The sequence below is a fragment of the Diceros bicornis genome, chromosome 2 (assembly GCF_020826845.1).
Source record: "Diceros bicornis minor isolate mBicDic1 chromosome 2, mDicBic1.mat.cur, whole genome shotgun sequence".
NCBI classification, from domain to species: Eukaryota; Metazoa; Chordata; class Mammalia; order Perissodactyla; family Rhinocerotidae; genus Diceros; species Diceros bicornis.
Genome location: NC_080741.1, coordinates 76,981,802 through 77,007,791, shown reverse-complemented (window position 1 = coordinate 77,007,791; position 25,990 = coordinate 76,981,802). Strand labels below are relative to the sequence as shown.

The following is a 25,990-nucleotide window of genomic DNA, read 5'->3' as shown; positions in this document are numbered from 1 at the left end:
TTTTGATAGACATTGGAGGCACACTCAATGCCTTAGTCCTCCTTGGTGAAAATGGGAAGAAAGATTATCCTTATGTAATCATAAGCAGACTGTGGCTGTCCAAGTATATTTTTATGCAAAGTTGATGCCACCAGAAAAAAGCTGAATAGAATATTATCAATTATCAATAAATCCACGAAAAATTTTAAGCATCTTTAAAATACACTTTGTTAGGCATTGTGGTGGGATACAAAAAAATGTGAGAATACAGACCATTCTCTGTCCTCAAGAAACACACAATGTAATAGGAAAAAGAAAAATACAGTATGAACAAAGTGCCAATGTAAAAGGCAAACAGTTGTTCAATTAAATATAGATTATTTCACAAAGCAATACGTGATTGAAAGAATAGTTGAAATAGTAATGCTCTAGGAGACTAGAAGACGGGGAAATGGCCTCCAAGGTAAATGGAAGAAAATGAATTTGAGCAGGATCATAAAGGATTGTTAGGATTTACACAGTCCAAAGCAGAAAAGGATGTCCTAACATGCACAAATGTGAAAATAGGGAAATTTAAAAGTGTTAGGTAAGATGATGAGAATAATAAACTTTTTATTGAATACTTAATAGGTTCCATGTAATATTGATTATAAGATAAGTTTAAGACATGCCATTGGAAGAACTTAATCACTGATAGGATGTAGGTGATAGAGGTGTAGGGAATGAGGAAGAAAAACATAGGGAAAATCACCAATAACCCAGGTCTTTAAGCCAGGGTGACTGGAAAAACAAAGTATAGGTTTAATGGAAATATAGTGTTTCTTAAAAGAGCTGGTTTATGGGAAAGAAAGAACAAGTTGTTGATGAGAGGATTTTTAATAAATTGAATGGAATGATATTAAATAAGCATTTATAAATTTGGGACCTAGAATTCCAGGGAGATGCACAATTAGAGAAACAAAGTTGAGTCGTATGCCTAGTTATGAGTTAGCTGAAGTCACCAGAGTGTATGTGGGAGCCATGGTTTCTGGACTCTCCTTGGAGATGTTTTTCATCTAGAGGACAGTGGTACAAAGTGGGCTCTAATTCTTCTCATGTGCAAAGGTAGCTTATTAACAACCAGGTTTCTCATGCTATTGTCCAAAGGTCCACAAATCCATGAGAAACAGTTCCTTCTTTACATGGGGACTTGCAGATTAAGGCAATCTAGAGAAGGCAAAAAAAAAAAAAAGTGACTATGAAAAGAGAATGCTAGGTGTAGACCAAGCAGATCTGGGAGCTTCCTTTTTATTCCAGAGGTTGATGGAGCAAGTTGTAAGGTTTTGTGTTGGTTCCTTAAGAAGCAAGGAAAGGTATCACTTAATACAGATCTTTAAAAATCAAGAAATGGTGGCAGCTTTTTGACATCTGATGCAATATTTCAAGTAGAGAAGGACTTCAACTGGAAAATCCAAAGTTTGTGTGGATGCTGGAAGAAGGAAAATGTTTGTGTTTTTGTGTATACATATGTGTATGTGTAAGTGCATGTGTGCTTGAATGTATGTAGGCCTACACACACACACACACACACACACACACACACACACACACACACACAATCTTCTTCCTCATTATTACTCCAAGATGGCAATGGATGAGGACGATTTGTAATGGCCAAAAATATACAAGCTTAAACTGATACCTAAATTTATGTTAGGACAAAAGTGGAAGAAATTACTTACATCACCAATATTACTTTGAAATGATCACAGAAACATTTTTGAAAAAAAAGAAAAAGAACTAATCATTTTCTTTAGTAGTAATATCAGGAGGCATACCTTAGAACATTAGTTTGTTAGGCATGTGAGAGTTTTGAGTAATGCAGGAGAGGAAATAAACATCTTCCCTAATGGGGATGTACAGATGCATGTTGATCATCAACTCTTTTAAAAATATTTTCTACTATCTCAGTTTCTATTAGAGGATTATGCACAAGTATTGTGAATAACCAACTTCAGCTGAAATTACTGGCTTGCAACAGTTTTTTTAAAAGTTATTTTTCTTTAATATTTATTAGAAACCCTCATTTGCAACCTAAATATTGTCTTTATTTTATTTAGAGAAACAATAAAGCATCAGAGAGAAAATGAAAATGGGCTAAAATGGATATTCAGAATTTCTTGCTACGTGATTCAGTACTTAAAACAAGAAACCCTTCCCTTCCGTCTGAGAAGACAAAACTATCTGTCTTCACTGTCTACTCAGTCAAGGAGAAGGATTTCCTAAATATATAAAGTGAGGGGGAAATCACAGATGAGGTAAACTGAATCCTGAGATAAGTGAGGCCAGAGTAAAGAGCACCGAGCCCCTCTTAAATGAATCCATGTATCTAGGCCCCAGTGGATTAAAACTCATGGTACTTTTTCAGACACAGCAAAACAAAAAGCAAGAACTTTCAGGTGTTTTTGTAGAATCCACTTAGAATAATATTTTAGGAATGTTGGAGATCAGGGAGAATTCCAGAAGGCTGACAGAGCAACACTGACTTTTTTTTTTTTTTTTTTTGTGAGGAAGATCAACCCTGAGCTAACACCCATGCTAATCCTCCTCTTTTTGCTGAGGAAGACCGGCTTTGAGCTAACATCTATTGCCAATCCTCCTCCTTCTTTTTTTTTTTTTTTCCCCCAAAGCCCCAGTAGATAGTTGTATGTCATAGTTGCACATCCTTCTAGCTGCTGTATGTGGGACGTGGCCTCAGCATGGCCGGAGAAGCGGTGCGCCGGTGCGCGCCTGGGATCCGAACCCGGGCCGCCGGTAACGGAGCATGTGCACTTAACCACTAAGCCATGGGGCTGGCCCCACAACACTGACTTTTAAAGATAGTTTAAAGAATAAATTCTGGAAAATACAGATGTCACATTTTTGCTAGTGACAAGAAACATTTGTCTGCCCTTGTAAGTTAGTGAAGATAGGTGCGGTATCTGTGGTATACAAAACATGGTTCTGAGCATGTTATGAGGGATGCAGAATCTTAAAAAAAAGTTATGGACTCTACCTAACCTCAATGATCTTACATCCTACTTAATAAAGGCGTTAACATACAATTATAATACAAGTTGGGATTTAATAAGTGGCGCAGGAAAGGTACAGAAAAGGTGCTTTATTCAAAGCAGAGGTGGTAACTTTGACCTGTGAGCATCTGGGAAAGTTATCTGTTTGGAAGGTGATCGTTGAGCTGTTTGAAAGGGGACAATTGAGGGGATTTTGTTTTAAAAGGTGGAGGAATGGAAGAAACAGTCAAAACAAAGCTATGTAGCCGGTATAGTATGCAGCAAGCTCATGCATGGAAAACCTAATTTGACTGAAGGACAGTTGTATGACAGGGAGACTGGGAGAGTGGCTGGAAAAGTCAGTTGGAATTTGACTGGAGATGGTCTTATAAGGGAGGTGAAGTGCTGTAGCGTAGTAGAGGAGCAGTGAATGGGAGTCTGGAGCCTGGAGTTCCAATCTTTTCTCTTCCACTCACTCACCACATATTATTTAGAATCATTTGACCTTCTAGGGATGTATGCTTCAGCATGGAAAATGATGGTGCCCAATTGGAAATGAATGTTTCCATCTCACAGTGATTCTATACAGAGTGTTTTTCTTCTAGGTTTGAGGTAGGTGACCAAGTTACTGGTTGAACACCAGAAGAAGTAGTTGACTTGTGTTTAGGAACCATATTTCATAAAGCTTTTGTGTCTTTAAATAGAAGAATCATACTCACCCTGAGGGAATGCTCATGTTATGAGAGATCATCGGGAACTGAAATCTCCCATGGGAATAGTGAATTGGGTTTGTATATCCAACTAACACTCATTCTGGGGCATATGCTGTTTAAAATATTGTATCTCTATATGTATGTTTTGTTGGTTTGTTTTTCTTCTTTTTCATAGCACCTTTAGTTGAAGTCACTTATGTATGACCAGTTTGGCCGTTCATCCCAAGAAGAACAAGAACATAGAAACCAAAAGTTCTTTATTTTGAAACTCTAGTTAAAGAGTGCCTTGAAATAATTATCAAAACCCCTATATGTTAAATGTTCTTGCTACAAGAAAAAAATAAACAAACAAGCATATCACCTTTGGCTTCTAAAATGAGCGTAAAGACATTTAACAGTTTCTCCCAGGGGGTCAGGTGTCAAATGTGATGCTTCTCAGCGCACAGGGAGAAAGAGAGCAGAGCCAAAAACCCGTAGCAATATCTGTCCAATGTTTTTGGGAAATGAAAGCTAGAAAGGATGAGGAGAGAAAAGCATGTGAGAAAGAGAATTTCAGACTAATTCTGCTGAATTATAGAAATAGAGAAAACTCTTATTTCTGCAAGTATATATCACCAGAAGTTACCGTTAACTGAATTATTTCTTTCCATTCCACTATTTTCTATTAAACTAATGACCAAACAAGTTGATTGAAGCAATTTAGAAAATAATGTTGAATGTATCCTGAACCAAACCAATATTTAAGTTAGTTTAATTGTATGGATTAACAATTGAAGAAACAAAAAAGCTCATTTCTACTAGGAATTAAAGCTATGTATTTTCTTTAACTACTAAACCGGAATAAAAAATCAGATCACCTGTTCTGTACATGAATTGACATTTCATTTAGATTGTCTATATCACGAATTTTGTTCAGCTCTGGTCCTGTGTGATCAAAATTAATCTTTATAATTAAGTACTTTAGGTACTAGTATACCAGTATGATTTTTTCAAATTATCAAATAAGAGTTCAATTGTCTTTGTAAAATTTCTAGTATGTTAGTGTTTCAATAAATTATCTATCCATAACATATTTTAAGGTGTTAGGTTCAGGCTTCTTTGCTGTAAATGTGTCTATATTGGTAAGCTTTAATTTGCTAGTCTAAATAATTGCTAGTTAAATAATTTCTAATTAGAATTTAAAGCAGAAAAATCCAAACATATTTTGCTTAATTCACATTTCAATTCAGAAAATACTGCTGGTCAGCTCAGTTTAGGGAAAATGTGATTCTTCAGTCTCATGGATCATTTCATCTTGCATTTGTACAACGATTTTGTATAACACATCAACAGTGGGTCTAGCTGATTTTGGTAGGCCCTAATCATACATAGAGAAGACTTTTATATTGAAGCTTAAGGAAAGAACAAAATATTACTGTAAATCGGGGATCAGAAAACTTTTTCTGTAAATGGCTAGGTAGTAAGTATGTTTGACTTTCCAGGCCATATGATCTCTGTTGCAACTATTCACCCCTGCCATTGTTATCACAAAGGCAGTCATAGACAATACTTTAATGATCTGGCATGACTATGTTCCAATAAATATTTATTTACAAAAACAAGTGACAGTCTAGATGTGTGGCCCTTAGGCCATGGATTGCCAATCCTTGCTGTAGATGACAGACATGTCCCAAAGTGAGTTCTAAGGAAGTTTTGTCTCATGAGATGTTCATGGATGAAAAAGAACTTCTAGTCAAGTACATCTGGAAAACACCACACAGAATACTTCTTCTCTTAGACAAACTCCATGTCATCTTATTGAAGGCCATGAGAAGTCACTCATAAAGTGATCTGTCTATGTTGGTTAATGCAGTTCCCCCAAACAGATGTGACCTTGAAATTCTTATCTTATTAACTCTTAAACATATTTGAGAATATGTGATTTAGAAGCAAGTTTCCAAACTGATAACTTGACTATCTATATTGATTTCATATGCATATCTTTGTTGAAATCTTTTTAAATGCCCAAGTCAATTCCCAAACTCTTGTCCCCAAAGGTAGTCAAAGAAAGACCTAACCGGCGCTGGCCTGGTGGCACAGCAGTTAAGTGCACACGCTCCGCTTCAATGGCCCGGGGTTCGCAGGTTCGGATCCTGGGCGCGCACTGACGCACCGCTTGTCAAGACATGCTGTGGCAGTGTCCCATATAAAGTAGAGGACGATGGGCACGCATGTTAGCCCAGGGCCAGTCTTCCTCAGCAAAAAAGAGGAGGGTTGGCATCAGATGTTAGCTCAGGGCTGGTTGTCCTCACACACACAAAAAAAAGACCTAACTTTCTTAGCTAGTTATGAGTAATTTTCTGATTATTCTTTTCTTAGTTTCTCATCATATTACTTTCTGCTGACAAATTGAGCTGTTGGACTACTCTGCTTTTTCCTCAGGAATTTATTGTGTGCATATTTTCCAGGCACACTGATGAACGAGACAGACTTTGCCTCTTCCTTCAGGGCATTTTTAATAACAAAGAGAAATAAAGACGGAAGTTACAATACTATATGATAACTCGTCTAATTAGAGAAATCCTGAATGCTATCAAAGCACATACGAGAAGTACTAAACATTGTTAGGAGGTCAGAGAAAGTTTCCGGAGAAAGTTCATCCAAGTAAAAATTTCAAGCTAGCCACAGAGGGGAAGAAACAGGGGAAAACCAGGTACAAAGATAAGGAGGCAAGATTGCCAGATTTATCCAGCTAACACAGAGTATGACTATAATATAGGATTACGTTGCAGAGATGGGTGGGATTGAATGAAGCAAGTCTTTCCTGGCTCTGTAAAGGTATTGAAGACAGATGGAAAGTTGGAGGGAGTGGCTTGATCATATTTGCACTGTGGTAATATAGCTATGGCTGGAATATGGAGAATGGACTAGAAGGAGCTGGGCTGCTCAGGTATGGGACTCTTCAAAGCTCTTCATAGCTTTGCCAGGGAATCTGCCATTGGAGACTCATTACTCCAGATTCTTCCTTCAGACAGGTAGCATGCTGCCAAGCCTCCTATGTTACATTAAGAAACCAAGAGCCAGATAATATTTTTTCCCTGAAACCATCTGCTTGCTATTGGAAACATTAAATTGTCTTTTAATTTGGGGGTATTGGAAAAATTGTAAAGAGTGAATAATAAAAAATGTTTTTAGAAAATTCAAAGACGACTTGATTACATATTTGCAGTTAGACAAAAGTTGGCGCCAAGAGGCCAGCCTGATTGTTACACCTGAAGGAAATGATTAACTATGAAGGCAAACCTGGGCCTTTTCCTGAGTAACAGCAATTAACCTAGAAGAGCTTTGCCTTAGGTCTGTTTTAAGACAAGAGAACTGATGGGCATATAAATATACACACGTATATAATTACACACTCTGCCTGTCCCTGCACTGTTTATTTACAAATGCTTGAGGTATTTCTGGAAGGTGTCCTCAATTAGAATGCAACATAATGTTGTGTTCACTAAATAACGATATGTGAAATATGTCCACTCTGTCCAGTCTAGCACAGTGAAACACTTAAAAAGATGTGAAGGTTTTTTTTTTTTTATCTTCTATAGAATAAATTATTCTATGTTGACAGCTGGGGGCTGGTATATTTTATATATTTTTTCACAGTTTTATATATATGTAGTATATGTAATATATGTGATTTATATAACATTTATATATTTTATTACAGCTATTTAACATTGCTTAGAAATGCAACTTCTAATGTCCAAAACAAAGGGTGTGTAGAGTTTTTAATTAGTAGCTGTTGTGGTTGTGATGGAGGAGCAGGTGTTAAAGAGAAATGGGACATAAGTAAGGTTTGGGGATTTGGATCAAAGAAGACTTTCCTTATAATCCAGGTTAATATCAATAAAACAGAAGCAATATGTTTCTTTTCTAATTCTTTTCCTGATTTCTCTGATGATGTTCATCATGGCTACCAGACTCATTCTTCAGTTGTGTGAATTCAGGTGAAAGTAGAATCTCTCAGGAGGAATTGATGCCAGAGCTTAGAAGTGACGTTAAGTCTATCATTACAGTCTGATTACACACCATTAACCCCAGCCCCACTTGAGGGCTTACTATGAGCTAAGAACACAGTTAAAGTACATACAAAAATATTTATTTCTGTTTAGTAAAACTTTGTCTTCTTGCACTCAGCTCGACAATTGGAAGACTATTTCATTGTATATATGCAGGTTATTCTTTTCCATCTGTCAAGGTCACTGTTTCCTACAGTTGCTTGGTTTTCCTCTAGCAGAGTTTCCATCAGGCAACCCGAGATACAGTCGGAACCTGAAATGTGATGCCAGGAAAAGTTAGAGAAGAGATTACGTATGTTTACAGTTATATAAACATAGGCACTAGGAGGACATATTTTATCAAGTTTTTTTCTACACTTAAAAATACTGTCCAGAAACTTGCAGCTGATATGCAGTAAGTGATTGGCTAGAAGGCAATAAAATGAAAACTTGAACTGTGTGTAGGTGTGTACTTTAACAGAAATCATGGAATTGAATTTTCCTGAAGTAACTTCAAATATTTAGATCTTTCTTTTGTACTTTGCCACATCTCTGAAATAGCCTCAGTCTCAAAATTTAAGTTTTCACTAATTAGATTTTTATTCCCAAAAATGTTTTTGTAGGTAACTCAACTATTTCTTCCTCAGGTAGCTAAAATTACTATATTTTCTTTTACCAACAGCATGCCCAGAATGCTAATTTAAGGAGGAAGTTTGATGTCATGAAAAAAATATATGTATAATATTACAGCTATTCCCATTTTCATATTTTTCTCCTGTCTTTACATGGATCTCACATTTTATTGCAAAGAGCTCACAGTGATAGTAAATGAGAAATATAGCAAAAACCTCCATGCTGTATTTTTAGCATACAAAAGTACAGAATTCTGGCCTTATTTTTTTCTTCATTAAGAAAAGCAGGATAGGCTTGGTTCTTTTCATACCTTAATTTGACTATTTAGTAGTTTAGTTTTAATTAAATTGCAAGAAAGTAAGAACATTGACAATATGGATTGCAGCCTGGGCATCCAGACATTTTTTTTTACATCTTTTTTTCCTCCAACCATCTTGTCTTCTATGAGTAAACTTTTGTGATATTTGAAATTCCTCTGGAAATGCTGCAGCAAATCATACATATAACATCTACACTGGTATGATATGATGTATGTATATTTCTTTCAAGGAGACTAGCTCCAGTGTTGTAAAAACGAAGATTTTAAAAAGTCTGATTCTCAGCCTACGAAATAATTGATTCAACATTAGCTTTATTTTAAAATAATTATAGACTTACAGAAAAGTTGAAAAAAGCAGTACAGCATTCCTACATGTCCTTCACTCTGGTTCTCTTAATGTTAACATCTTACATAACCATAGTGTAATAGTCAAAACCAGGAAATTGACATTGGTACTATACAGTTAACTAAACTACAGATGTTATTCGAAGTTTACAAGTTTTTCTTCTAATGTCCTGTTTCTATTCCAGGATCTAATCCAGAATCTCACGTTTTTTATGGTATTCATTTCTCCTTACTGTTCTTCAATCCATGCCAATTCCTTAGTCTTCCCTTGCCTTTGGTGATCTTGACACTTTTGAAGATACTGGTTAGCTATGCTGTGGAATCTTACTGTCTGATGTTTTCTCATGATCACACTGAGGTTAGGCATTGTTGGCAAGGAGACCACAGAAGAATGTTGTGCCCCCATCACTGCACAATATCAGAAGGTGCATGAGGCCAATATGATTTAGCACTGGTGATGTTAGCCTTGATCACTTAGTTAAGAGGAAGCCGGCTAAGTCCCTCTACTGTAAAATTACCATTTTCCCCCAGCATTAGCTTTAGACAAAGACACATGTATTTCTTCTTAATTTACTAAATATTGTATACTCACTATACTCTTTTGTGCTTCAGTTTCTCTGCCTGAAAAATATTGTACTGGAACCTAACTCTCATCCCAATGAGTGTAGTAAGAATTAATACACTGTACTTTGGAGATTCTTGGATAAAAGCCACTTTATAACTGGAAATGATCACTCTATTGCATTTTAAATAAGAACATAAATAGAATGGTTAAAAGTAGATTGGCACCGTGTGCTCATTTCACACCCAGAACTACAGGGACATCTGTTATATATGTGATAGTCCAGGCCTGAAATCTGGTTCTCTCAGAACCAGCTAATATTTGCCCAATTTGGCCTAAGTCAGCCTAATTAAGCAAAGAACACATTTATCACTTTCTACCTATCTGGGTTATTAAACTAGCTAGATGGATAACCACCCATTGATAAGAGCAATAAAAAACTTTTTTTAAACTCTCACATTCAGAATTTCTGCTGTTCATATAAGGGGGAAAAAAGTCCCTTGGCATGCTAACAATTCTGGATCCATATGCTATAATTCAGTCTCATTAGTTTGTATCTGATGATGAAGTATCCCCACCAATGTAGAGAAAGGCAACCTTTGCAAAGAGGTTTACCAGCTTTCCACTCTATTTTTCTTTTTGAATGTCAGTGCTATCTGTCCTGACACAATATTCTGAGAGGAAATTGGCCATTTAAGGGAAGGAATATCGAAGAAATAAGTGGCTCACATACCTCTCTCCAAGCTTCACTTTCATCTTTGACAAATGAGAAAAATCGTATACCTACCTCCTCAAATTATTGTGAGGATTAGATAATCTGTATGGAATCTTTGGGTAGTAAATGACACATGGTAAGTACTCAAACAAAAGGATAACAACTTGTCATTTTATCTCTCTACCATCTTTCATGCCTGAGATACAGATTTGTGTGCAAAAGACAAGAAAATAGAGGTGAGCGTATGTTTAAATGGTTCTGTTTAGTATGCAGGGAACTTCTGGAAAACTATTCTATACCAAATAAGAATTCAAAAAATTTTTGTCAAATGATATGGAAACATCCTATCATCTGCATGCAGTCCTAGACTAAAGGACAATGGTGAGAGGTGTGCTTCACAGGAAATTAGCCTGTTCTTCAAGAAAATGGGTTCATAGGCAAATAAACTGGAAAATGCACTAGAATGCAAGCTCTATGAAGACAGGACTTTGTCCACTTTACTGTGATGTCCAGTGCCTAGCACAAGGCCTGACATACTGTAGGTTTCAACAAATATTTTTTTAGATGAATGTTCTAATATAATAATTTATTTCTATAAATAATAGCACAGGATCTGGAATGCACAGTTCATTTACCGTTGCATGAGATGGCAGGCTATGAGTGCCGATCCTATATTATCATTTCACCCCAGAGGTGGGTAGTTCCATGTCCCCAGACTCCACTTATTATAAGAGAGACTTCTAAGTTTCCCCTACGTAAGACAAAGAGCTCATATTAAGATTGTTTTATGGTGCTAAACCTCAAATACTTCTCTATAAACTTCTGAAGTAGGTGGCATTGTCTCCATTTTATAGATTAAGAATTGGAGGATCAGAAATAACTATTCCAAAACAATTCAGATATTGGATATAAAAAAACAAGATTTGAACTTAGGTCTGTTTCCTAAGACCCTATATACTCTTGACTCATACTGGTGCACTTTCCTGCTTGTCCACTGTTCCAGCCTCCTTAGAGCCCTATGTTATTTACTCCCCCAGTAGAATAAAATAAGCTCGATGAGGGCAGACTATGTCTGTCTTATTCATTGCTGTATTATATGGCTTGTCAGTACTAGAAATTCAGTTAATAATTTGTGAGTGAAAGACAGAGTATAAAAGATTTCAGCCCCTTTATTTTTATAGCCTATCATATTTTGTGCATTTATGTTTGCAATCTTATTTCTGCTTCTGATTAAGTAGATACAGACTCTCTTTTAGGCTACCAGATATCTGATTTGGCTGTCCAAGCAATCGGCAGGCTGTGCAGAGTGATGAATATACTACTGAGCTTTACTTCCCCACTAAGTGCATCCAAGGAAAAGCTCTGAAACTCATACAGTTCTTGCCACTTTAAATCTGACACCTAATATATTAGGTATTAGAGTGTCTTGTGCTTACCTTTAGCTCTTCTTTAGTTTAGGTGATTAAAAATGCCTGTTGCTGTCTTTATGTGCAACATGCTTCATTAACAGTGATTTATTTGGGAGTTTAGCAGAATTGGCACTCTGCAGCACACCAGTGGGCAGAAGGAAAACAAACGTGAGATGATTGCTAAGAAACCCTTCCTTCATGCTCTGGTGGTAGGAGCCTTGAGGAAGTTTGCAAAGTTTACTGACCAATACCCAGAAAGCAAGACTAAGACTGGAGTCTTTGAGCAATGTTGTTTCCCCAAGTCCCCTTCATTCATGCTCCTCCGATGCTCAGGAGAGAATCCAATGGGTCATGCATGGGTTTTTCCCCTTTGGCACAATATGCTTCCTGCATCCAGGTGTCTCCTATAGCCTGATGCTTCCATTGCTTGCCCCTCTTCTTTTACCAAAATGTTTACCTACTCAAAGCCATGCTCAAATTTTTCTAGCAGAATCCAATTATAAAGATTTTCTCTTATACTCCTTTCAGCAACCCTGTATCATCACTGTCACTTTACCAGAGAGAAAAGTGAGGCTAACAGAGGTTAAATGACTTGCCCAAGGTCAACAGCTAAAGGGTAGAGCTGGGATTTAAACCTGGCTTGTGTAATTTTAAAGCCAACGTTTTCAACTACCATAGGGAAGGCAAAGAAACTTTTATTTTACTTGCAAACCGTATTGATTTTGTCATGTCTACTTGAAATGCTATGTTGAGAAGATTCTGGGACTGCCCTTAGGCTAGCAGGAAAGAGTGCCATACTCAATTAGCATTGCTTTCCCTAGGAGTAGGAAGGAGGGGTGGAGGTGCCATGTATTTTCCTGTCTTCAGCTATGATCTACTTTTGTTCTTGTTCTTATTGTGATGAGAGTGTACCAATAAGGGAATGATATTCTAAAGGAAGGTTGAAGTATCTGAGAAGCAGTCTAAATAGGAGGACAACACCATGTATTTTGTATGTAATACAATTGCCTGTTATTGTAATAAGCCTGCATTGTAACTATTTGAGAGAATTTCAAGAGTAGTTAAATATCTATACTTGGAAATCAAACACTCAGGGTTCATTTCAGGGATGATGGAAATATTCTACATCTTGATGGTGGTGGTGGTGGTGGTGGTGGTGGTGGTGGTTATAGAATCACAGGAATTTTTGAAATCTCATGAAACTTTACACTAAAAAGAATGCATATCAGTGTATGTAAAATATACTTCAGTAAACTTGGGGGAAAAACATTCATAGTTCATGTTCATAATGAACATAAATGATATTCACGTAGTTCATAATGTCCTGTTTCCATTACTTATCAGCTCTGAGGACAATATACTTAAGCCTTAAAATGAAAATAATATTGTTGTCCAATTTAAAGGTTATTTTAAAGATTATATGAGTTAGTACTTAATAAGAGACTACTACATAGTAAGTGTTCTGTAAATGACATCTATTGTCATTTTCTCAGTTATCTTGTATTATATTCTACCATTACAGTGCCTCCAACATTGTTTAATAGTTTAATCACATATCCTTTTGTGTTGCTTATTGACTACATATGTTATATTGGGAACTCACAAATGTAAGCTTTATATATATGAATAATTACATAATATACATAATATATATAATTATAGCTTTGAATGCATAGTTTTTCTGTTTTCAACTAAATGATGCTAGAAGACAAACCATGTCCATTTGTTTTTCAACTGAATTGTAAAACTGTTCAGTATCTACATGTCCTAAATAGATATTTATTAACACTGTTGGACGACAAGGTGTGTTTGAACATACTGAAAGCGTTATATATGGTAGAATGTGTAGGATAAATTTGTGATATATACTTAGAAACCTAAGCAAATAAAGAGGAAATTATTATCTCTAAAAAAAAAATCCATGTACTACAAAAAGACAATATAAGCAGTATATTCTGGGGCTCAGTTGAGAAGTTATTAACCAAATTAAGTGATATAACTAAATTTGGACAACAATGGAACCAGGTATATGTGTGTGTTGTGTACGTGTGTCTGTCATTGGCATGATTGTATAAGAGAGCTGAATTACCATCATCCGTAAAAGAAACTAATAATACATAAGACCCCAAAATCAAGAAATAGTAGTATAAGCATTTTGTTAATGAATATTGAGATACATACCATAAAAACAACTTGTTTTCCCTGAGAAGCAATTGTCTCAGGGGAGTAGGAATAAGTATTTAAGCTATATTTATGTGTTACTTTAATAAAATTAAAAATTAAATAAAACTTATAAAAGTGGTACAATATATGATTACTTAGTGGAGACTATCAATAGTGAGTATGTCTTTGTAGCTTGGGATTAAGTTTCCACTAACAGTACCATACATAGAATTTAAAAGCAATGCATCTCAAACAACTTTGATGGGTGGGATGATGATGTAATCTGAGAAATTGTGAGATGTCTCAAATGGCTTTGGTGATTGCAAAGGCATGGAGACTACCATTCATTTGACTTCTTAAATATCTTACAAATACACAACCTTTCTCTGATATAGTGATGCAATTCAGGCCTTCAAGGATCTTAGAAACAATCTGGTCCAGCACCCTTTTTTGTTGGTGAAGAAACTTGCCCAGCAAGCAAATAACAGCACTGGGCCAGGAACCCAGTTATTCTGAATCTCAATCCAGTGATCTTTTGAAATACCACACTGTGATTATCTGGTTTACTTCAGTTTTTTAAGATGATCCCCTCAGGAGCGAAGTGTAAAGGTCCAACATCAAAGTAGAACAAGATTTTATACAGAGAGAGTGTGTTGAGAAATTGGTAGTGGGTATATACTCTAAGAAACTTTAATAAGAGATTTTATTAGAACTCTGTGTAGTTGGCCATCAGGATGTATAAAAGATATCCTTCAGTGACTGAAATGGTGAGATACTGGTAGCTGGCTTTTATTCCAGAGCATATCTGCCTAATATAATCATTATATTTCTGGTTAGGATTGCCACAAGTATCAGACACTACTTTGCCTAGAAATCCTTTAAAAATAGAGGAAATTGTCTACCTTAGTTGACCCTCTATAATTCCTAAAAATCCTCTCTGATATGGTCCTATGATGGAATATGGACCATATTATTCCATATTATTCTAATATGATGGAAACAGAGTCCAAATTAGCCATTGGGTAGGTGAGTACCGTCTAAATAAGGGATTCCAACTTATACATGTCTACCTCTTGGTTAATAGATATGGAAATAGATATGGTTAATAGATTATGGAAATAATACATTTCCAAATGTATTATCCAGACCCCTTAATTTTGTCTTCTTTGCACTGTTCCTTTCGAACTTGCAGATGGTGGGACAAGCAATCCAATGAGAGAAACCAAGCAACACACATTTTTCTCACCACTCCTAGCAAACTACTTATTGCAGTCTGCACTGAAGTAGTGAAGACATCAGGGAAATGGAAATGTGTTCCTTCTAATAGAGTAAAAAGCTTGTAAAAGAAGAAAATCTAGTAAGCTAATTTGATTGACTGATGTGATATGAATTTTCATTATCTAGGAAGAACCTGTAGGACAGCTACCATAACCGTAAGAAGTATAGATTATTTGTATTACTCACTTGACATATAAACTAACTTTTATAGTCAGTAATCTTTTCTACCTAGCTGAGTTGTAGTGCCCCTGTGGGCAGAGATCTTGACCCATAACTCTTTGCATTCTGCATATTATCATTTGAATAATGGACATTCAATAAATATCTGTTGACTGATTGAACATTAAGATTTGACTGCATACCATTTTCCCTTGAAATGATTGGCAGGTTGCCTTCTGAGGAAGCTGAATTTCTCTCTTGCTTTCAGTTCCTTTCACTGCTTCTCCACCATTGTCATTGACTGTACCCCTCATTAGTTAATTAATAGAGTTAGAAAACACTCAACTATACAACTGGGAACTGTGGATTATCTTTTATAAAATTCCTGCCTTAAGAATGGCTGCATCCTAAATAATAATTAGCAAGAAAACAAATGTTCATGTTGTTCTTACACTTAGAGGGAGAGGAACGTGTTCAGAATCGTGCTGTCACAAGAAGACTTCTGAATTAACACTAGTGAAATGTAGCCTTCTGACAAAGTCTCAGCTCTGAAACTTGTGCTATGCTTTGCTTTATAAATATTACACAGATTCTGCACTTTTGCTTACTGGCATCTGGCTTCACTTCTGCAGAAGAATATGAAAAAGCAGAGTTAGAGAGAGAAGAGTCACCTTTAGGACTTTATGTCATGCTTTAAAAGACACATTGCTTTATTTATATTTCTGTCACTGTAGTAGAAAAGAGACAGTACTTGAAGTATAAAGACATAGATTTGAATGCTGGCTCTATTGATTTCTGGATGTTTGACCTTAAACAAGTTCCGTAGTCTCTCATAGTCTGATTTCCAAGGCTATAATTTTATAGAGGTTAGTGATGCCCTCAGGGTTGTTATCAAGGTTAAATATCAAAGGAATGTAAAAGTACACAGTAGGTCCACAAAAGATGTTAGTTAAGTTTATTCTTTCATTTCAGTACCAACTAGTTTTTGACTGCCTATTCTGTTATTTACTATTCCATGTGTCTCTTAAACATCAGTGAATAAAGCGAAGATTCCCTACCTTCATAAAGTTTAAAATCTATTGGGGTGGGGGGATTTAAATCTGAGTCTAAACAATAATAATAATTAATATTCACTTGCAAAACATATGTCAGTTGACCTTTACAGCACATTTGTGAGGAAGATAGGTTTCATGGTGTGATCCCCAAAATAGAGACAATCAAATAACTTGTGGCAAAACCAGCAAGAGAGAACTCAATGTGCTGATTCCAAGTCCAGCATTTTCCCGCTTTGTCTTGCTGCCATGAGGCCTTGAAAAATGTGTTACATGTTGGAAGTATACTTAATAATTACAGATGTAGTTAACTTGTTGATCGGAGGAGAAAAGCAAAGGGAGAAAATAGATATTCTGTGCTTCTGGGGATTGCATTTAAAGCAGATCCCCCTACAGGGAAATCAGATTTGTTCAGGTCCTCCCCATGTTTGAAGCCATTTGCACCATCCTCCTAGCCTTCAGATTCAAGTCCAGAATCTTTAATGTATATCCCAGGCTGTTTAGGGATCAGGGATTAGATTTAGGCTGTGCTGTGCCATCTTTAACAAGGATAGCTACTAAATGTCAAGAGCCGGTGCTCACTGCATTCCATACCTTCTCACTAATCCTTACAATTAGCCTGGAAGATAGGTATTCATGCCCTTATGTTGTAGATGAGCCACAGAGCTGGAGAATGGTAGGTCCAAGATTAGAGCACAGGTCTGATTTGACTGATTTTGCCCCTTTCAGTGTCTTGCATTGTGGTAACTTCAGCACTCTCTAAATTCTCAGCTTCATACCTGTTTATTGTCCTTGTCACTTGGCTTAGAATTTCCTTCATCCCTCTTATCTATCCTTTAAGACTCAGTTCAAACTATTAGCCCCTTTGGGGAGCTTTCTTGAAGCCCCTGCCCCACCCTGCCTCCTGGCTCAGATAGGTGATATTCTTTTGCATCCTTAGCACCTTGTATTTAATAGACTTAATACATGCATTGTGCTAATTATGACTGGTTTAGTCACCTCTCTCATCAGGTAAACAATGAGCTCCTTGAGGACAGGGCTCTTACCTCTGTTACCTTTGCACACCCAATACCTTGTACTGTCCCCGCACCACAATTAGCACACCTACTTATTTGTTGAGCAGGATTAGAACTGTTTGGATACCAACAGAATTTTACTTTAGCAAAGTGCTAAAACAGATAATTATATGATCAGACCTGCCTATAGATTCTTGGAAACCAGGACTCTTAAGGGAGAACTGAATCATGCTTTTTTCTTAAGCACTTTATACCGAGGTCTTCAGTATGACTGCTAGTATCAGAATTGTTTGAAGAGTTGGAGGCTAGAGGAGTTTTGCTTTGTGGAGCAGTGTGTGAAAATATCTTGTAGAATTTTCAATTACTCATCTGCTTCCAGCTCAGCCAGAGGAAGCGACCAAGTCCTGTTTCGTTGTGTGGCCTCCTCCCGAGGATTTACGAGTCTAATTCTTGGGCAAGGTCTCAAAGTTAGTGCTGAGTACACTACCTTTTGCTATAGCCACCTTAGGATAAACCAGAGAGAGCTGTGAGCTGCAGAGGAGATCTATTACCACCATAACTCTTGGCTCATCCTGCAGCTTTCTTTCTGGCTCTGGCAGAAAAACTGAAATTATAAAACTTGGTATCCTGCGCCATAGTCCCACATGAGATTCATGAATCTTCAGCTCCCTTCAGAAAACCTGGTGCTCTGGTTACTACTGCCCACTAGACAAATTACTGTCACTGACCCCATTATTTCCGATTAGTGAAGGTGAACCTTACCTACCTGAATGTAAATAAATGCCGATAGGGTTCTTGAATTCCTTTATCCTTAAAAATCTACAGCTCTTAATAGAACACACATTGTAAGTAGCATCATATCATGAATTAAATCTTTATCATGTAATTGGATACATTTCCTAAGCTAATTTTAATTGCTTCAAGAAACTGCTTAACATTGTAGATCAATCCCTGGGTCCGAGATGACATTTCTTTCTCAAAATTAATTATTAATACCCTGATCATTTGCTTAAGACATTAATAGTTTTCATTGATCAGCACATCCTGTTTATCTAAAATGGCCTAATCACCATGCATGTCAGAAGAGTATCTGAACATATCCAATTAGAAACGTTGCCCGCTTTCAGCCACATCAGCAGATCAGAAGTTAAGGGTCTCTTTTGTCTTCACAACATCCTAAATCTAGCTTTATCAGAAACTGAGCTATTTAAGGGCACAAAAGAAAGATGAGTTCTCTAATGATGGTTCTTCACTTTCTGTTAGCTTCCTGGTGAACATAAAGGCTTCTCATTGACCACGCAGTATAAATTAATGCTAAGAGCCCTTGATTAGCGAGCTTGTGTTGGTCCATGTTTTCATGTGAGCCTGTGTTTGCTCACAGTGTTTTCCTTATAAGAGGGAGTAACATGAGAAGCCCCAGGTTCTTATCAGCTTAAAAATACTGGGGCTACAATAATAATAATATCTGGCATTTGTATAATGTGTAGTTTTCAAAGAGGTTTCATTTACTTAACCAGGAGGTTTCCCTTGAAACAACCTTGAGAGAGAGGCAGGGTGGGGTGCATACCCAGGACCACACAACTAGTTACAGCCAGAGTTGTAAAAAGGATGTGTCTCCTGGTTCCCTAGATTTCTCACTTATGTGATAAACTGATGAATAGGAAGCATCCTGCTCCTCTTTCAAACCCCAGTGGGAGCTCATCTCTTTTATGAAGTTCCCCAGGCCAGAAAGTTTCCTCCTTCCTCCATAATGGCATAGTGTATTGCAGTTTTATGAAATTGCGGGTAAATGCCCCTACTAAAGTAAAAGATCCTAAGGCTAGAGCTAGTTTCTTCACTTTAGTGGGTCCAGTGCCTCACTTGATGTCTGGTAAGCAAAAGATGCTCCATAAATGCATAAACACATGGCTGGCTGGCAGGATGGATGGGGGAAGGCATGGCTGGATGAGAGCAAGCACAGTGCAAGTTCTGTTTTCCTAAGGTCATGCTGTAAACCTTTGGCACCTGAGGGCAATTTGGCTTTGCTTGGTTCACACAGTGTTTAAAAATATATGTATAGGGGCCGGCCCTGTGGCTTAGCGGTTAAGTGTGTGCGCTCCGCTACTGGCAGCCTGGGTTCGGATCCCGGGCGCACACTGATGCACCGCTTCTCCGGCCATGCTGAGGCCACGTCCCACATACAGCAACTAGAAGGATGTGCAACTATGACATACAACTATCTACTGGGGCTTTGGGGAAAAAAAAGGAGGAGGATTGGCAATAGATGTTAGCTCAGAGCCGGTCTTCCTCAGCAAAAAGAGGAGGATTAGCATGGATGTTAGCTCAGGGCTGATCTTCCTCACACACACACACAAAAATATGTATATATATATGTATATATTTTGAACTGATTTCCAACATTTAAAACTTGGGAGCTTTTCAAAATGCAATAATATTTTCAACTTTTCTTTTAAAAGTTGTAGGTGCTCCTGCAACCCTGGGTCTGTCCCCCACATTTGAGCCATCAACTTGAGCTGAGGAGCACCTGCACCTTCAGACAGGGCATGTCAGTGTTCTCCAGAGTGCCTGTGTCCGCCTGCCAGCTTCACTCATTCCTTTACCTGCTTTGTAGCTGTACCCATCCTTTCTCCCGTCCGTCCTGCCAGCCACCCATGTATTTATGCATATATGGAGCACCTTTTGCTTGCCAGACACTAGCATAATTTTTTCTAGCTTTTGGTACACAGAACAAGCAACCTCTCTTTACCACAGAGTTTTCCTGTTTTAAGATTCCTGGCTAACGGAAGAATTACTGTTCTTAATCATGCTCTGGATTTGTCCAAGAGAACCTAATAGACAGCTACTCATAGTTGGTGGAATTTCTCTCAGTAGGCTCTGGAGCTGCACATTTCTATTGCATTTTAGAAATGAAACGTAGAGCATACAAAAAAAAAGTTTGAATTGATGGGGTAGCTATAATTTTCCCACACATAACTTCATTCTAAAGCTTGAGAATTTCTACTTAAGGTCTGCTGGTGTTAACCCTATCTTGTTCAGTGGCAAACCCTATCTTGTTCAGTAGCAGTTCTTCCATATTCACTTTTTTGGGTGTATTATTATTTGGAAAATAAATAATAATGGGGACTGGAGACTAAGGGACTGAGAAGGACCTTGTAAAAAATAGTCCGTTCCCTGCCTTCAGGTTAGTTCACGCCAAATCAGCTGTTTTTGTCTTCATTCAGTAGCCACAGGGACACATCAGCTCCAATCTCTGCCCAAGTATTATTTGGAAGAAAAGGAAAGAAGGCTTATTAGCTTCACATTCATAATTTAACTTGTTTCTATTTTCTTCAATAATACTGTTCCACAAGTGAATTTTATTTGTATTCAAGGAAGGATAAATTTGCAGAGACCACAAGGAGAAGTATTCCCAAATCTCATTGTAATGTCTCTTCTTTCCCACAGATTAAAGGTTGAACAAAACTTAAAAGAAGCAGCGAATCTATTCACTTGTTATTGGACTTGAAACTCCTTTGACCTCGGAAACCGAAGATGAGGTTGCCATGGGAACTGCTGGTACTGCAGTCATTCATGTTGTGCCTTGCAGGTAGAGTGTCATTTTAAAACTTTTTGATTTAAAAATGCCCATGTATTTCACACTAATTCAAAAGTGGGCCTTCACTTTAGATGGCAATGATAAAATCGTCAGAGTGCACACTACTATGACTAGCGTTTGCTGACACTGTTGAATACACTTTCCTAATGGTCTTTTAGTAGCTCTTTTCATGGTGCTGTATCCAAAGCTAGACATTGATGTTTCACCTGTCTGTCTGGTCCTTTTAGAATCATTTGAGCCATTATTTAAATTGAAAGTTGTTATTTTTGCTCATCCCAGTGCTCAATTGCACAGAGATACTGGGTAATAAAACCGATAATATAGTCTAGAGTATTGCCTACTTTGATGTCAGTGGATGGAAGTTTATCTGGGTAGCTCTTTCAGTGTCTTTGTTGATATCACTCCGTCTTTTGATACTGACTTGCTTTCTTTTTCATTTCAATACACCTATAGTTTAGCAGGAGCCAGAAAGCAAAAAGACAGGAGATTTTTACCATATACTCATGATCAACCACTAGACAAGAGCTTTAAAAAGTTCCAACAGGCTATTTATTGCTTTTTCTGTTTTCTGGAAGATGTGAGCCTACCAGTTGACAAACATCATTCAAGTGTCGATGCAGCGTAAGTCCAGCGTGCACTGAGAGTTGGTTTCCAGGTTGGGATGGTGGGCGTCTGTCCAGGTCTTTTAGAAATGAGTCTAGTTGACCTGCTTTATTATTCGGAGAGTCAAGTCCAATAGGAACATCTGGAATATGTTTGCATTTTTGCAATATGAAACAAAAATGACTTTTGGATCACTGTTACTTTGACTCATGCATTCATTCAAATAATGTTACTGAGTACCTTGCAAGTAGCCAGCTCTATGCTAGTACCTAGGAATATAATTCCTAACAAGACACACAATTACTGCTCTCTTAGAGCTCTATTAGCTGAATTCTATAGACTGACAACTTGTTATAGTAGATTATTTGCAATTGTTATACAATTAAAGCTAGTAATGGTAGTACTAACATGTATGGATCACTTACTCCATGACAGGCACTATGCTAAGCACTTGGTGTACTTCGTCTCATTTCATTCTCTCATGACCACTAGGAAGTAAGTATTTACTATTTCTTTTACTCTTATCACTATTATTATTAATATTATTACTGAAGCATCAAGAAAGTTAAGAAACTCATCCAAAGTCACCATGCCAGTAAGTGGTAGAGCTAATAAGATTCAAACTCGAGCAGACTAACTCCAGAATCCATAGTTGTGACCACCATACTAATACAGTCTTTTATCTATCTTGTTGATTTGGCCAGTTCGTGATTGCAAATTTATTATTGAAATGTTGATTTTTATTTTTCCTGTGTTTTTCTAAATGTAAACCCTCATTCACTTATAAATCTTATAATGCCCTCCCTTGAAATCCTGAACTTCTTGCCGTAGTTGAGTTCACAACATCCTCGTCATTCCCTGATCCTGGACATCTTGGCATCTAGCCATCTCTTTCAGAGATAACTACTTCTCTCCCTCATCTGGTCAGAACTTAAGTCCTCCCCCCAGCAATATGCCTCAGGCTCTGTGCATCAGTCTCTTTTCTGCAGTCTATTCATGCACCTTGACCCTGCTAAAAGGCCTCAACTGAGACAGTCGGACCCTAACTTCTCATGACTCTGGGATAAACATATACTTTAAAGCATAATGCAGTGAATCAGTTTCTCAGTATTTGGCTACAGCAATGTGTTTATTTAACCCACTGTGCTGAGTACATATCAAGAATTTAAAGGGTCGCAAAGGAAGCCATCAGTCTCCTCAACTGTGTTTTAAAAGGTCACCTAAGAAGTGTACCTGTATCTTTTTTATTCACTTAGCTTTTTGTAGGGAATCAGTATATTGATTGTTTCTGTGAGGTTTTTTGTATGTTTATGTGAACTGTTTTACATGGCATTAATATTCTTTACCATATGCCTCCTTCAGTAGGTAAAGTCAAGCTTTAATTAATGTTTTTGTTTTCTTGCTATTTGTCTTGATTTCATTAATTTACATAGCACTAGGCACTCTGAATTTTGAACAGATTTCTTTAACTGCTTTAACTGTTCATTCTTTTCCTTGTCTATACTTCCTTAGTTGTAGATGTCTTGGTGAGTTTTTGGCAAGGAAAGGATTTATGTCTATTATGTTTACCATAATTAATGAATCTCAAATATGCCTCTTCCTGATCTTTTTCCCTAAATAAGATAGAGATCAAAATGGGTAAGCAGGTTACTCCTGCAAGGGGTGCACCTTGAAAGGTCTGCTAATTATTTGAGGGCATTGATTAGTAATTTATGGTGCAATGGAAATGTTCTTCTTTTTTGCCAAATGCCAGACTAAGTCTCTGACAATAATTTTCAAAATAAGACTACTGATGCTAGTAGTCTGAAAATTCAGTCTCTATAAAATTGGCTTTATTATTCTCCCTCTTAATGAATTTAAACCAGGAATCACAAAACTCTACTGCCTAAAAGAGCAAGGAAGGTAACAAGTGAGTAAAACCTTCTTAAAGAAATAGTGACTCCTATTGAGAAATATGACAATCAATAGGGAATGCTGGTGAGTGTGGAAAACTAGAGAAAACATGTTGCACTAAAGTAGCAACCAGTGCCCAGCTCTAGTCCTATGCGCCAGGTCTCCCAGTTTTTTGAGATTTTTTATGCATAAATCTCCTAATTCTTTAACGTTGCCAACTAATTCAAATTAATTTAAAAATAAAAATAAAAGAATTGCATAAAAGAACCCAAAATGCTCCTCAGGCTAGATGCAGTTCCTAGACCACCGTTTGCAAAGTTTATTTCAAGCATTTGGTTTTTTGATATTAGACACGATGCCAAGTATACTAGATCTTAGCGTCTTTGTACTAACTCATCCTTTTGCCGAGAATGCTCTTGCCCTAAATGTCCCCATCACTTGCCCTCTAACCTTCTTTGGGTCTGTGCTCAAATGCCACCTAATGGGTGAGGCTTTTCCTGACTACAGTAAATAAATTAAAATAGCAATATTCCCTTTCACCAACATTTTGTACTCCTCATGTTATTTTATTTTTCTCCACAGTTCTTATCAATAAAAGAAGAACTATATTTTTTATTTGCCTTTATGCTAAATGTCTTTCGTCATTAGATTCAAGCTTTATTAAAGCAGATATTTCTGTCTTTTAGTTCACTGCTCTATCCCTAGCATCCGTAAGGTGCCTAGTACATAGTGCCATTTGTTAAATAAATATATGTCAAATGATTAAATGCTGCATATTGGCCAGACATGAGTTAGAGAGAGCAGGTTTCCAATTTTAAGCTGTGCTATGGCCCCAAGGCGTGCTGTAGTCACCTATATGTTAAGGTGGGGAACTAGCCACCTCTGAGGCTAATCTCTACAAAAGTTGTTAAAATTAGATTTAAATATATAAAGTATTGAAATTGGTTTGTGTTGAACTCTATATCAGATGTGCTTGGTGCAACACCCCCTCACCTACTTGTGACTTCAACTACAGCTGGGTGGACTGTCCTCCTCTGTGTTTTTCTGCCTCAAGTTTTTCTCTAAATTCACAAGCAAGGGGAACTATAAGAAATTAACTTCTTCCTTGCATGTAGTCATTAACCAATGGGGCATGAGACTCAGTAGATACATGCCTCAGCCTCTTGTCCTGTGGAAGGACAATCCTTAGGTACATTCTACATAGTTCCCTAGAGGTTCCCAGCAAGACCAAATCCCAGTTGCCCACAGTAGCTCCTTCTACCTTTTCCTTCTTCAGCCCTGCTTCCCAGGATCATTTCCCAAATAAACTAGCTATTTCCAACTCCTTCTCTCAGGCTCTGCTTTTGGGAGAATCCAAACCAAGAACATGCACACACCAATTAATAACAGAGAGGCAGCCCAGTATTGATCATGTCAGTAATTAGGAAGAAATCAGACAGGAAACTTAGCTTTGACAGAGATTATAGAAGTGTTTGACTGTGATGTAGATTCGTATGTGCACACGTATGCAAGTACTTACATGAGTACGTGTACATATGCCTCCATATAGCTATGTCTGTAAGTATTATCTAGGTCCTGCAACCAGATAGTTTTACTAATAACCAACTCTTTTACTCTGTGTTTTATTATTAGTCAGCTGTTGGACAAGTCAGTTTGCATCTCTGGGATTCCATTTATACCTCTGTACAAGGAGGGAGTTGAACAGATGGTCCCTAAAGTCCTTTTCAACTCTAAAAATGTGTAATTCTAGCTATACACATGGTTTGAGAGGCAGATATATATGCTGAGAGGGCTGAAAGCTAAGCCTGAAATTTTATTCAACTAATATGAAATTTCACATAGGTCCTATGCTTTACCATGTGTTACTAATTCTATTCCCATTGGCAGAATTTGAAAGAAAGAATAAAGTGGCTAGTCCATATGTTCATATGCAGCAAGAGGCATAAAGACATTTAAAAATGCTCTCTGAATGAGTAAAAACAAGTATGTTTGATGTATCCTCTGTTGATCTTGGTTTCAGGGAGGCTAAATTTATTCCCATCTCTATGGCACAGTTTACCAACTTCAGCAATTATCTCTTTTTTCAGAAAGTGCATCCTCTCCAAATCCAAGCATTTTGTTGATTTGTTCACAATGCCACCATTTCAGCTGTGCCTGAGGGTAGGCGGTGGAGAAAAGGTCCTGTGTAATTCAAGAGAAACATATTTTGGGATTGGTGAGAGTTCACAAAAAGTGGAGCAAGGAGGAGCCCTGGGTTGAGTAGTTAATCACGGGGATGTAGCTTGAATCTCTGATAGTATAAAATGCAAACCAGAGGCCAATACCTGCAATCAGAGCACATGGAGAGACTGCTCAGTGGTCTGCAGAAGACATTTTAGCCTCAAGAAGTCTCTTATCACTAAGACTGAAGTAAGCTGTCTATGGTTTTGGCTTATTCTAGGGTCGAAGGACGCAAATACACAATAGGAGCTCCCACTGTTTGTTGATGTTGAT

The 25,990-nt window shown here is 37.3% G+C and overlaps 1 protein-coding gene across 8 annotated transcripts in view; it reads left to right on the top strand.

Moving 5' to 3' along the window:
* Positions 1 to 25,990, top strand: part of CNTN4 (contactin 4) — an 891,804-nt gene that overhangs the window by 427,883 nt on the left and 437,931 nt on the right. For 7 of the 8 annotated variants that reach the window (XM_058563517.1, XM_058563546.1, XM_058563510.1 and 4 more), the window contains one exon: positions 20,851 to 20,992. In XM_058563517.1, the coding sequence (XP_058419500.1) occupies positions 20,938 to 20,992 (55 nt within the window). In that variant the 5' untranslated portion in view covers positions 20,851 to 20,937. Of the gene's footprint in view, positions 1 to 15,118; positions 15,259 to 20,850; positions 20,993 to 25,990 lie in introns of those variants that run through there. The other variant, XM_058563540.1, reaches the window with a different exon arrangement.